Source organism: Haliotis asinina, chromosome 5 (genome assembly GCF_037392515.1).
Source record: "Haliotis asinina isolate JCU_RB_2024 chromosome 5, JCU_Hal_asi_v2, whole genome shotgun sequence".
Taxonomy (NCBI): Eukaryota; Metazoa; Mollusca; class Gastropoda; order Lepetellida; family Haliotidae; genus Haliotis; species Haliotis asinina.
Window position 1 is genome coordinate 47,141,044 of NC_090284.1, and position 14,474 is coordinate 47,155,517.

A 14,474-nucleotide genomic window follows, 5' to 3' on the forward strand; every position below is an offset into this window, starting at 1 on the left:
GAGATTTCGCGAGAGTCACGTGACATTTCAAAACATGGCGGCAGCCGTCGCGTCCGTAGTCACCAGAGAATAAACAACACTTTCGTTCAATTTTCATGTTGAAAAATATTTTTCGATCAAATAACGTTGCATGGTAAATCCTTTTATTATGTTTTGGAGTGTACCGTTTTATACAATACAGTGATTGGCTAGGTAGAGAAATATCTAAGTTTGTTGTGTTGATCTACTTGTTGAAACCAGCATCAGTTCTGACATGTTGTCAGATGTCTAGATGTATCAGTCACATCTTATGTATAGTTTGTACGTATGGTCACCACGCCATTTGACCACCGCCTGTTTATTAAATGTGATGGGCGCGTGAAATTGAATTGCTTAATATGCTATCTATAGATACTACAATATTTAATTGATAAGAAACGACACTTAATAAAACTGAAATAGGAATAGCAAGCGAATCTACCCATTTGAATAAGTATCTTAGACAGGTCTGCCCTATTTTTTTACCTTTTTATTTAATGATCAACACGTACTTACAACACTTGCTAGCTGAAAGATTGTCAACTTCATTAGTGCGTATCTATAGAGACATGATTTATATGAAACAAGTGAAAGATCCGAGGTGCTGATCGAGATGTGAAATACACATGACAACCACATTCTGTTTTCAATATCAGATGGTCTTCATTCTTGTCTTTCATGTCCCATGAACCATTTCCCTGACATTAATGATTTTCAGGTGACAGCTGAAAGATGGACATTGATCTAGATGATCTCCTTGCTGAAGGTATGAATTCAGATTTCAGATACTGTAAACTGTCACCTTTAAATTTTCGTGAGTGACGGTCACTAAACCTTTTCGCACGTTCTTATTTTCGCGAGCTGCTAGTTGACCAATATATTGACAAATGCAATACAGTATAAATGCCTGAGATATAGGTCTAAAGGGTACTTTACATGACTATGGTTTTCAAGTAGACTATTGATCGATAAATCTTTCATTCAGCCATGAAAAAGACCGGTCACGTGACAAACATGTGATCTTGTAACAGAGGGCATCTGAATGTTTTGACACAACACCCAGGTGCGTGATCATTGAGTTGTTATAAGATAAACATTTTGCGCAGTGATTTAAAAACAAATGTAATTGATATCAAACCTAGTTCTCTTTAACCGGGTGTTAGAGCAATGAAAATAAAATTATCTCTTCTCACGTGATGTGACTGCTTACGCAGATTTACACAGTGGTATGCAGAGAAGGTAGCCGCCAATTGCAAGACAAACATCAATGAAACAATAGACTTGCGAATCAGTGTTATGAAGCCATATACAGTGGATAGTGAAATATCTTCACAAGCTCTCCAAACAGAAAGACATTGTTCTGAGGGGTTGGCAAAAAGCTAATCTCTTGTGAAAACTGTTAGTAAGAAGATCAGTAAGTGACACGTGTTAATTCAGATTAGCCCAGCAGTGACACGTGAATGAGCAGTGTACACTTGTGTTGTTTTTATGTTGTTGACTTATCTGAGTAAAGTGAATGATATATCTATATTATCGCATGTTTTTATTCTCGCGTCATGAAGTCTGACGCGAGGTTCGCGAAAATTAAACAGTTGCGAAAATGTGGCTGTTTACAGTAGTAGATTTTACAAAACTGTACCTGACTGTCTTTGGTTTTTGTCATAACTTTTATCATGATTACTGTGCCTTTTCATAAGACGGGAAGATTTATACAGGAACACTATTATCACAGCACATGAAATTATCCTGAAAGCAGAAACTTCATGCCCTGCACCGGCTGTTTACATATGCAAATTACGTAAAATAAATTCATCACTCTTCAAAGAGTCATTTATTTCATTGGAATGTCATGTCTAATCATAGAAATTTCAAAGTATTCTTCTTTTCAGCTTGTTCTTGAACATTTTGAAACTAGTATGACCCCTACTGCCATTACATCTAGCATGAATCTAAATTTAATTCATCAAGTGTAATCCTGCGACAGCTATAAGGTCATTTGCATATCTTCTGTCCTAAAAACATAAAGGAAGTAACTTTAAATAATTTTAACAATAAAACTATTTATGTTCTTTACTTGTGTTAAGGAAATGTTTGACAGTGTTAGTTGCTTGTACAGTGTGCCTCAGTAAATAACTAGCAATACAGGAATAATAGAGGGTTGCTTCATATACATGCCAAATGTCAGTAGCCGTTCATAATGCAGATGATGACAACATTAACTGCAAAGATGATAGAGGATCTGAATCTCTGATGATACAGGAACCACTTAGTCAAAACTTATTTCAGCTAATTGCCATGATTAGATATACCGCTGACACCTCTCCTTCAATAATCAATCTTGGGTTAATATGTTTATGTATACTGCTTTTTGTGCCTTTGTCATATTTGTTCATTTTGTGTTATGTTCTATTTCATGTGTTGAGTTTTTCTATCAGTATCATTGTCTGTTCAGGGCCTCCTGTGCAGAAGAAGAAACCAGTTCAGAAGGTATGGCACAAGTTTAGAAGTGCTTACAACTCCAAATACAGTCATTCCCCATTTATCCGAACACTTGTGTTTTTATTGAAATTGTTTGGATAAGCGGATTTTTGGATATCTGAATCGCGGGCCATATGTACGAAGAAACGTAGAAAGAAACAAACATAGTAGTTATCAGACACAATCTTTATTGATTGCTGTACACATAAACAAATAGCAGTGCATACAATGTCTCATACCTGTTCATGCAGTTATGCTCGCTTGAAGAAATCTATCATAGCCTTTTGCACTGGCTGTATTGAAAAGCGAGAGGACTTTCGCTGGTCAAGTCTTTGAAGGGCATTTAGAAGTGAAATGCATAGGAATGAAGATTTTTTGGATATCAACTTCTTTATATGAGAACACAACGTTTCGGAGTTAATGAAGGAGTAAGCATTAACTCTGAAACGTTGTGTTCTCACTATAAAGAAGTTGATATCCATGAAATCTTCATTCCTGGATGAAGGAGTAAGCATTAACTCCGAAATGTCGTGTTCTCATGTAAAGAAGTTGATATCCATAAAATCTTCATTCCTTTCGCTGGTCAGTTCGTCACTGTCGACATTCACAAGATCATCGGCAGTAACAGTCACAGTTGCAACTTGTGCACAGGATTGTAGAACATTGCGAAGTTCCGTCAAGGCCATGTCTTCTTGTGGGTCCTCATTTGATTGGATATTATCCACATGACGAAAGCAGTTAGCAATTGTCTTTTTGCTCACAGCTGTCCAGGCTTGCTTGATCATCCGGATGAATTAATTATAGTGACCCACAAATTGACACGCCTGAAAATTAACTCAATGTCACCTTGCTACTCAGAGGTAATTAATTTTCTCACGCTTGAAAGACTGCCGACTTCTTTGTTACGGCATGCGAGGCCCTCGGTAATCGCATGTGTAAACATACAGGTGCTCAACCATCAAGATATATGTGACAAAAAATGCTTATAATTTAGTGTTTTTGTATGTGAAAACGACCATACGGTTACGGAAACTGAAAAATTCCACATTGTTTGTCATATGTTATATCTCAATTCTCGCATCGTTAACTAAGTAACATTGTTTACAACTTCTTGATGTGCCTAAATGTTTTCCTTGTTTTGAAGCAAGCTTTTCCAAAAAAATGTGGAACCACTTTCGTGGGGTTAGTTATTACATGAGATGAGCATATGACTATGTCAGCAATGAGATGAGGAATTTGTTTTCTCTGCTTTGCAGATATTAGCTTAAAAAGTCATAACATAAAATAAAGCCATCTGCTCACAAGTCAAATAATTGACACGATAAGGGGTCAGATAAATCTGAATGTGTACAAATGTATAAGCATGCTTAAGAGTGCATCTGTTTTAACCTTTGAACCTTCTCCATTTTACGAAGATTTTGATATCTGTTTATCATTATGCCACCAACATGCTCAAAATAGCTGCCTTTTAACCCATCCATTCATTAGCTATGGTCGCCCTGTGTGAATGATAGACTGGACTGTAAGATACTATGAATTGTAGGAAATGTTATGTTCATAGTGGTTTATGAACAGAATGCTATCAGTATCAATGAAGGCTAATTACATTTGGGATCTCATTTCAGGCTCCTTTGAAGAGAGGTGGGAAAAGGTGAGAAAGATGCTTATTGTCATGGCTGCGATACTGAGTGTATATAATTAAACTGCATAGTTCTGAATAGAAGACGATTTCTAGTTATCCTAACTTATTAGTGAGTTTTGAAGTCTCATGAATTGATATCACTAATAACCAGTAATACAAGATATCACTTTGATATGCATACTTACAACATTTATGTGATGAGTGGAAAAAAATTGCATTATGAACAAAATAGCTTTAGCTACAAAGGTTAAATGCAGATTTGGACAGTGTTCCAGTCACTTCACAGCATGTCAGTTACTTCACAGCATGTCAGTTTGATTTGTGAGGAAAGCCTAAAGTGGAGCAGGTCACACTGATTGTTTCTTGTGTGATGTAGCAGCGTACTTGCCTTCATGTTAACATAGAAACATTACATTGAAATTACTTAGTGCAGGGTGCCTTTGATATTTTTACACTTTCCTAGATATAGGTTAAAACCAACTGTACACGTGCAGTTAACGCCATCAAATTATCTGTGTCAGTTCATCTCATACTACTGTTGAATTTATTTTTTAATTAACGCTGCAGTCTGCATTATTCCAGCTGCATGTTGGGGTTCTGTAAATAATCAAGTCTGGTCCAGACAATACAGTAATAACAGCATGAACATCAGCCTATGTAACTGGGATACGATGACATGTGTTAAACAAGTCAGTCAGCCTGACAACCCACTCCCATTAGTCTCCTCTTACGACAAGTGTGGGTTGCTGAAGACCAGTTCTAACACTGGTCTTCAGAAGTCAGTGCAGGTCACAAATGTTTACAACTAGGGTGAAATCCATGAGTATAAATGCCTTTGAAGAATAATCACTTGCCATGGTGGTTACTTGCAGTGCTCTGGATGAAGATTTCTACAGTAATCTGGCAGCTCAGGCAGGAGAGGATGCAGATTCTGAAGTCTCTGATGTTGATGCTAAGCAGATGGCCAGAGACTTGGGGGTAAGTTTGATGTCATGGAAGAAATGAAATTGTCAGTCATGTCATAAATATCAGATCGAGAACTCCAGGACCTCTCTGCACAAAGATCAAGGGACAACTCCGTTGGAGGTCATGCCAGGTGAAACTTTCAGTAAATGATTACTAGTGAGTGTCTTGTCGCATTCAGACCAGCATATTGAAAAAATCTTAGACAGCTATTTCTGAATAAAAACATTGATTATTTAGTTGATGTTTTGTACAACTCTTGTTTGTGAGCGCCTTGTCATGTACTTTCAGAAGGCAGAAGAAAAGAATTGTTCTGTGTCAGTCAAATGAGAAAAATGTTTAACAGACGTAGTCAGAAATCAAGGCAAATTGTTTTAGAAAGCTGACATTTTTGATTGGATCAAGAATGCAAGCATCCTTCATTAAGATCAGAAGGACAGAGTTCTCTCACCACAAGTGACCTACAGTTCTTTTGACAGTGTCATCATATCTTCATGCCTGGTGGTATTTTATCAGAGTAGGAGGTTTCATACATAGCAGGTTAGAACCTGCTAAAACCTCGGTGTGTATGATATACTCATTAAACTAAAGCATGCGAAATATGCATGGTTTTCCAGCTGTCCGACTGATCTTTTCTGCAAGTTTACACACTATCCACCAGACAGTATGCAACTGTGCACATATTAATCAAGCTGATGTGTTTTCAGGGCTTGGATGATATGGATGCTGATCTGTTCGGAGGGCAGCTGCCGAAAAAGAAAGGAAGCATCAAAAGTGGAAGTGGACGATCTGGTAAACAGACGGCACCTCGTAGAAGTCGCACACCACGTTCCAACAGCAACACCCCTCGGTCAGGGGGTAACAAGCCAGGGTCCCCGCAGAGAGTGGCCTCCCCTACTAGTGACACCCCAGCAAGTCCTCGGGGAGGCAAGATGAAAAAAAATGCTTCTAAACCCAGTTCTCCACCTCCACAGATGTCCATGCCCAAACCTGGCACAGCCCCAGGGAAGATGACAGGTGTGTGTTGACTGCCATTTGTGGTTGTTTAATGGTCAGACCAACTTTAAATCAGCTGAATTTTTCAAACAGTAATTGCTTAAAAAAACTTGGCTTTGGTTTCTGAGATGGCAGAGAGGTCACTATGTCTCTTGGTAACCTGTTCATTGGCGTATCTAATTCAGTTACGTAGCATTTAGCTATCATGAGTGTCATAGTTATTCCGACTTTTAGACTTTATCTTTTGTGGATGACTTTGATTGTTTTTTTATATGCTGCTAGAGACCTGTTCCATCTGCCATATCCTTGCCATCCATGGTTGTGTGGTTAACTTTTGCATCAGTTGAAGTTTGGATATCGTTTCAATCTGTATCAGTTGTCCCTACAACTGAAACAAATCATTGTGTGTTTAGAATCCCTGGGTATGTTGATATTAGATCTATTATCTAGAGATCTGTGTGTCATAAGTTATGTTTTGTTATTGTTTTGACAGTGTATGTCATTCTTCTTTATCAGAATTGTATAAAGAAAGTGAAAACTTAAAGCCTGGACAAGCCAGACCTGAAGATGACCGTCCCCGTACAGTGCCTAAATCTAAACCAAAGATAGATTTTGGAGGTGAGTGTGATCATCAAACTCACTTGTTTTTAATTGAGATAAACGTTATCCTTCAAGGACAATGCTGTTTTGATCATTATTTGTTGTTCTTGCAGAACTTGTCTTGCCAGTAGTATCAGTGTGCTTGTGATATATTAATTTAACTTAACAATGGATTAGGTATTTATGCATTCTTCTCTTTGTTCAATTTCTTACATGTTTACCAAGTGTGAACAATTTATGTTCTCCAGTAACTTCAGTTATATTTTCTGCTAGTGTGAGCACGCCTTTTCATTTTTTATGATTTTCCAAACTCCCTATAAAGTATTAGGCACAGACAGAATGGAAATGGTAATACCTACTGTCACGTTCATTAGTGTCACATATGGGTCTAATATGACTCTAAAGGCTGAAATTCATGCAGTCACAGTAAGAGAGTGCAAAACACTAATCTTGCCTTGCTGACCATGTGACTCCCTTCGGACATTTTCTTCCCTGTTTTGGAGCTGGAACCAATCTTGTAATCTGTATAGTGGATGGCCAGGGAGTGTCAGTCATGTCATGTAGAATAAATGGTATCAAGATACAGATTCCAGCAGAATTAAGAAATTTGTCCTTTCTCACATTCAGCACTTTTCTCTCAGTTAAATGGTGTCTTGCAGTTAACTCCAATCTGTAGGGTGACGATAACCGTGTTCTGCGTGAGACAGTGTAAGAAACTCCTGAAATACCCAGCAAGCCCTCAGGGCTGATGGCTGAAAAATGTGGCTGGCCCTATTAACATGTAACCAGCCCTGTATTTAAAATAGGAAACTGAGAAGAGGTGTTAAAATAATGTAATTAATGAATTGATTTGTGATTGTTACATACTATCAGAAAAGACCATCACTATTCACTGGCTGAAAGCATTCTCTAGACCAATCACATTTAGTGTTAGATAAATGGATAGACTGATCTGTGGAAGTTGTGGTTTGAGTGATCATGAACTAAACATACATTGTCTAGCTACCACATTTGAAAATTATTTTCGAAATATTTCCCGTAGTCAATGACATGGTCAAACATATACCCTTGCAAAAAGTATTGGCCCACAGGGTTGACTATAAAATAAAGTTGTAAGCGCACATAATGCAACTAGGAAGCCAGGAGCCGCTGGGCAAATGCTATTTCACACACTGTGTGAGATGATTAGTATCGAGGGTATAGATTTTCAAAGCTCTCTTAGTGCTAAGATAGTCGTAAGTGCCACACATTAACATTGACTTATGACTATCTTACCACTAAGAGAGCTTTGAAAATCTAGGCCCTGATTGATAGAATGCGGTGCAGATCTTCGTTAATAATGCTTGCTTTTGGGACCCCTATAGCAATACTTTGAGAGTTGCATGACATCAAGGACCCTTGAAGATCTGGGTTGAGTAACCCATGCATTATGGTGACTATTGGGATTGAGCGGTCAGACTAGCTGACTTGGTTGTCATCATATCCCAACTGTGTAGATGTTCATTTTGATGTTCATGATGTTCATCACTGGATTGTCTGGTCTCAATTTCGATTATTCACAGACCAACTCCACATAGCTGGAATAGTGCTGCGTTAAACAGCCAATCAACCAACTAATGATACATCTTGCAGTGATAGGTTTATGGTTCTTTATGGACTTTCTTTGGTCAGTCCCATTTAACATATTAATGTATTGGTTTTGCAGAGTTTGATGAGGATGACCCTCTAGCTGGCCTGGATCTCTCAGATGATGAATCCTTAGCCCAGCACAAGCCAGCTGCCAAACCTTCTCTGAAGCAACAGAAGTCTGTTGAAGACCCCCCTGCTTCACCCCCTGTAGAGGAACCTCGTAAGTTGGCAAAATGAGATAATATCCCTTCTTTCCTTAGGGACCGTACCTAATTTATGGATGAGAGTTGGGGTAGGGTGTATGATGATCATATCTATGGAGAAGCATGTACAATGTTATTTTGTGTTAAGTAAGTGATCCATGGATACATATCCCCATATGTTTGTTTAGTTGATTTTATAACATAATGAAAGTAGTGTGAACAAAGAGGCAAGGTATAAGTTGACTGAATCACAGTTCTTGCATGACCTCAATGATCTCTTCCATTATAATTCTGTTTTACAGTATGGACTTGGTTTACATTGTGTGTTGTAGAGCTGCAGTCTGTCTTTTGAACACATTGGTTTAGTCTCTTTGCTGTGTCCCTTTAGGTATGATACATTTGGAAATATTGTTCAGCATGTACAAAACAGTGTTTGACTCCACATTTATTCATGTTGTTTGTTTTGGAGTGACTCAACTTCCTCATGGTAATTCTTGTTTCAGAATCTCCTAGAAGAAGGAATTTATATGATCGCCCACCAACTAGAAGTGGAAGCGGCAAGGAAGATGAGGAGGAGCCTCCACAGCCAGAGCCAGCTGCAGCTAAACCTAAGCCAGGTCAGCTGGAGAATTGGGAAGCTGGGAATTTGGCATCTGAAAACTGATAAATAAAGTCATTATTTTTAAACTTATCTCATGATATGCATTTCTCTCTCTTGATTCTCTCTAGGTCACACTTGTCCGTCTGCCCAAACACTAAATGCTACCCTCATTATAAGACACGTGTCACCAACTACCCATGTGACTATCTCTGAATCATCATTCTATTTCATGTTGCACGCTAATGTGGACAGGTTTTCTTACTCTCTTCAAAATGGGAAAGGTTGATCAGAAGAAAAGGTAGAAATGTGCTCGCTGTAACAAAGGTTTTTCTGCTAACGATACTTATTGGCTGTGTGTGGATTGTGTTGGTCTATGCGAGTGGGATTCTCAGGACGAAAAATGTAAACATCTCGCCATTGAGGAGTTTGGTGAACATACTAAGGCTTGCTGACGTCGGGTTGCTGATTGGGCTTGTCACTCTGCAGTGCTTGGAGGACCTAGTTACTCAAAAAAGGGAAATTCAATCATCCAGTTTTATCTGCTTGGTGGTCTCAGTCAACATCAATCAAATGATGAAGAATTTATGCAAGAATCATCTGATCTTTCCGAAGATTTTACTTGGTTCACATCATGCTAACAATCAATGTCTGTTGTCTTAAACTACTTCCTGGGTAGTGGTGGTATCAAATGATTCATTTGTCCGCACCTCTCCAGATCATAAATCACCAATGACACCATTTGCCGAACCGACACCAGTTGCTGAACGGGACTCATTAACTGAACTTAAACCTTTTGCCTAACCAACATCGCTCGCCAAGTTCTTTTTCAAACAGGAACCTTTTGCTGAACCGACATCATTCGCTGAAACATCAACTTTTACCGAATCGGCATGGGACGAACTGCCTCTCTCCAAAATGGGGTTCTACTAAGCAATATTCAGTGTAATATTTTTCTCCTGATTGTTCCCCAAGTTCTGTTGGATCTTACAGTCATGTGTGCCCAGTACAGACAGGATCTGTTCCAAGTCATGTGGAGCAGCCTCCAATTATCTTGCGTATTTGTTGACCGGGTAGGTCCACTAGATCTCCTACACCATTGAGAAAGACTATCATCGAATTATTCGCGTTCTACTAAGCATGTTTCTTTATTCAGACTGGTTGGCTTTCCAAAGTCCCCAACTTGTACTTCATCTTCACATCAGCTTGTTATGTCTTCTTCTACTCACTCAACCTGTCGCCTTAGATCTCACACTCGATCAAGGCTGCTGATTGCTCTAGATCCATGGATCATTGTTCACCTGTCAATACTTCTCCACAGCAGGTCTCCTTAGGTATATCTTCCGGTTCATCCCCATCCAGATATCGTTCTAATGATAGAAGTTCTGACCAACAAAGTTCTGATTATAGATCTCAGGGTTCTATGACTAAGCAGATTATTCCAGAGTCATGGACTCCTGCACCAGAGACTTCTACTCCCCCTGGTCCGGCTGAGATGTTATCTACTATTAGGACTGTTTGGAATCAGTTGAGTGCTCCATCTTCTAAAGATCCTCCTATGGTGCCCAGTGCTGAAGTTCCACTGGATCACTTGTCTCCAGCACATTTCATTGTTGATTCCAGTGAGGGAAGTTCGGACTTGTTGATGAACCCCAAGTTTTAGCCTGAATTGTGGAGAAGCTCCACCTTCCAATGTCACAGAATGCAGAGGGCTTATCGGTTTCCTTCAACATGAGATAACAAGACTTGGGTTTATTGCTTTTCCCCTGTAGCCTTGTATTGCGCACATTACTTCATCTCTGGATAACGCTTTCAAACATCTCAAGAGGATTTAAGATGCTTAGATTTTCTTTAGCAGCAGCTCACTGGGTTCCGGTCATTGGCTGTTGCCTCTCAGGAGGATGAGGGTATTCAGACACTTTGTGGGAAAAGGACTTGTTCAGCTTACTTAGTTGAAGATAGGGAGCTGTCTTGTTTGGATGCTGTTTGTCACACCTTACATTCCATTAATTGCATCATCTTGATGGTTGACGTGGTTGCTGGATATATGTGGAACACTCTGTCACAGATCAGGACGCCTACATCAGAGGATGTATGTCTCTTATCTTGGATCAGTCTCAAGTTGTCCTTGATCAACTTTCGCACTCTCTTGGTTACCTGTTGGCTATTCATCATCATGGTCTGCTGAATTTGTCATCTTGGGAAGATAGGTTCAAGGCGGAACTTTTTTGGCAACTTTGGTTTGCAGAATCTTTGTTTAACAGCATGATTGCAGATGCTGCGATGAAGGTTGACTGAGATACACAATTCCAGGTGTTTGTGGAGTTACTCAAACTACAGAAATCCCATCTACAGGCTTCTATGGCCCAGTAATGGACTCCCAGGTTCATCTCCTCCCATCCAGAATTAAGCCAGGGATTTCATGGCCTTGCTTTGAAAACAAGGAGCTGCGGGTCTACCCAAGGTTCCTCTTCCCATCTACTTCTGATTCCGAGGCTGAGAGATTAGCCGCAAAACAGTGACTTATCAAAACCATGGCACAACAGGGAACTTCCGTCCCCATCCATTCCCATCTTCAACAACCCAGTAGGCGGGAGACTAGGGAGATTCGCTCCAAACTGGAACATTCTCAATGATGCCTTTGTGTCCAATCTCCTCACCAAGGGTTACCAACTACCAATCATCCAGTCCATCGCAGCTACCCAGCAGACCAGATCCAAGTTATTTGATCCACTATAGGTACTTTCATAGAGAAATGTGCTGTCCAGCCTCTCGGTCCAACACCCAGGACTCCGGGGTTTTATTCCCCCATATTCCTGGTTCCCATGAAAAATTCCACAAGACTCATTTTCAACATGAAAATACTCAATGCCCATTATCTTCAGCATCCACCTCACTTCTCGATGATATCTATCTTCACATGATTTGGAAGAGAGGGAATTTCTTTATCAGTTTTGACCTTCAAGATGCTTATCTTCATCTTCATGTGCCCATTCATTCACTACCCGTGAAGATCCCAGGGTAGAATAGGCCTTCAGCAACCCATGCTTGCCATAAAAGGCATAAGAGGCGACCAACTAGATCGAGTGGTCAGGGTCGCTGACTTGGTTGACACGTCATCGGTTCCCCATAGATTTATGCTCATGTTGTTGGTCACTGGATTGTCTGGTCCATACTCGATTATTTACAGACCGCTGCCATATAGCTGGAATATTGCTGAGTGTGGGGTAAACTAAACTCACTCACTCACCCATTCATCCAGAGTCGCAGAAATCTCTTCATTGCGTGTTTCAAGGGATCTACTGTTGATGGACCATTGTACCTTTTGGAATTTCTGCAGCCCTGTAGCTTATTTACCAGGATCACCAAGCCGATCACCAGGTTTCTTCTCCACAGGGTCGTATTTGGGAGCTACATAGATGATTGCATTTATTCTCAGAGCAGTCCATACACTCTTTTACGTCAGTCAGTGTTCAGTATGAGGCTATCTCACAAATGGGCTGGCTGTTAAACACTGCGAAGTGAGAATTTACACCAACACAGTCTCTTCAATTCATCGGGGTGACAATTGACATGCTACAGGGCATAATGTTCATTCCCCAAGACAGGTGGTTGAAGATTTAACGTTTCCTTCTGCTAGCACTGTCGCCAGGATTTTATGACAATGGCAGGCATCAGCTCAGGCTTTGACATGGAAAGGACAGCTTCAACTTTGACCTTTGCAACACTTCCTGCAACCATATCTAATGTTGGAGAAACCCAAGGAATTGATTCATCTGCCCGAATATCTTTGTCCATTTCTTCAGTGGTGGCTGGACGAACAGAATGTTTGCATTGGAGTTTATTTGAGGCTGTTCACACCAACGCATCACTTGTTTGTTGATGTGTCGCTCACATGATGGAGGCCCACTTTCTTCATCATCGGTTGGCCGTGCTGTGATCATATGCAGAGCGCGGCCTACACGTCAACATGCTTGAGTTCTTGGCAGCTCTGCTTGCTATTTGTTATTGGGCGTCAAAACTTTGAGGGTCCACCCTGCTTATTCAGCCGGACAACTCCACAGTTGTCTGGTACATGAACCAACTATGATTGACAGAATCTGCGATACTCCTTCAGATGGTTTTTTCTGTCTTCCATCTATGTGACATTCAAGACATGCACCATTTCGGTCCTCTCATCTTTGCGCAGCAGTTATCTTTGGCCCAACAACGCAGATAGGAAACGGTTCTTCATGATTATTTGTCTCCTTGTTATTTCTAAAATATATGTGTGAACTGTTTGTTTACCTTATGTTCTTCTTTCTTCACGTGCTTGAATTCCTTCTCTTAGGTTGACACTATGACATGGACATACTACCACTAAGGTGGTTGGATGAATCTGGAGCACGATTCTGTATCACGATGTTGAAGGGTTCAACAATTCACGGTTCCTGACTTCTACTTTTGAAGCAATTACGTCAGTGAAGTGTGTCATTCCCAAATTCCAGTTGATTTTGTTGCGTTCTGACTCCAAAGTTGCTGGGCACATCCTTTGATCAAGCTTATGCAAAGGAGTGAGAGTCATGTGATGTTTACTGAGTTGTACATTTCTTTTTTTTTCCTCTGGTCGGTGTCTGTAGGGGTCTTCTCGAAGCAAGGCTGACCCAATTATTGTCTATGAGTTTAATTTACGGGGGTACCTTGAAAATTGTGGTGAAGTGGCATCTTTCTTGCTGAGCTATGTCCCTCTTCAGAGGTTGTGGTCGAACACCACTTCGCTTGGGAGCACCCATATTCCTGGGAGTTCTGGAGAGCTTGTCACAAGCATAGGTGTTGCATGTATGCATAACAGGCCTCCCTTGTGCATTACGATATACAGCTGTTTCCAATCTGCACAGTTCTGTTCACACTATCAAGACACAGGGTATCTGCATCCTGCCGTCAGATCATGGGATATGTGCATACCGTGAAATAGGATAAGTTGAAAAAATTGAAAATTTTAGAATAAATTGTTGATATATATATATATATTTATCTCATCTCATGCGATGGATTCCTGCCCTTCCTCCCTGCTACGCAGATCGCCAAGATTGATATTCTCATTGGCTCCAAGAAAGAGAATGATGATACGGGGATAATCACGTGGGTAGTTGGTGATATGTGTCGCATGCTTTGCACGAGTGTGGAAGCTGTCTTATAATGAGGATAATGGAGTGTTTGGGCAGATAGAAAAGAGAGACCTAGAGAGAAAAAGTTTACATCCTTCCACTCAGTGTCGAATCAAGAGATGGAGGTGCATACCGTGAGATGGGATAAGTACATAAATAAACAATTTATACCGAAATTTTCAGTGTCTCATTTTGTGTAC

General features: G+C 40.2%; 1 protein-coding gene across 1 annotated transcript in view; it reads left to right on the forward strand.

The window, feature by feature from the left end:
* Positions 1-13: 13 nt before the first annotated feature.
* Positions 14-14,474, forward strand: part of LOC137283571 (fas-binding factor 1 homolog) — a 35,164-nt gene continuing 20,703 nt past the window's right edge. The window contains exons 1-9 of the mRNA XM_067815144.1: positions 14-133; positions 737-784; positions 2,471-2,505; positions 4,122-4,147; positions 5,011-5,116; positions 5,809-6,118; positions 6,614-6,715; positions 8,403-8,546; positions 9,033-9,146. Coding sequence (XP_067671245.1) covers positions 751-784; positions 2,471-2,505; positions 4,122-4,147; positions 5,011-5,116; positions 5,809-6,118; positions 6,614-6,715; positions 8,403-8,546; positions 9,033-9,146 — 871 coding nt within the window. The 5' untranslated portion in view covers positions 14-133; positions 737-750. The remainder of the gene's footprint in view (positions 134-736; positions 785-2,470; positions 2,506-4,121; positions 4,148-5,010; positions 5,117-5,808; positions 6,119-6,613; positions 6,716-8,402; positions 8,547-9,032; positions 9,147-14,474) is intronic.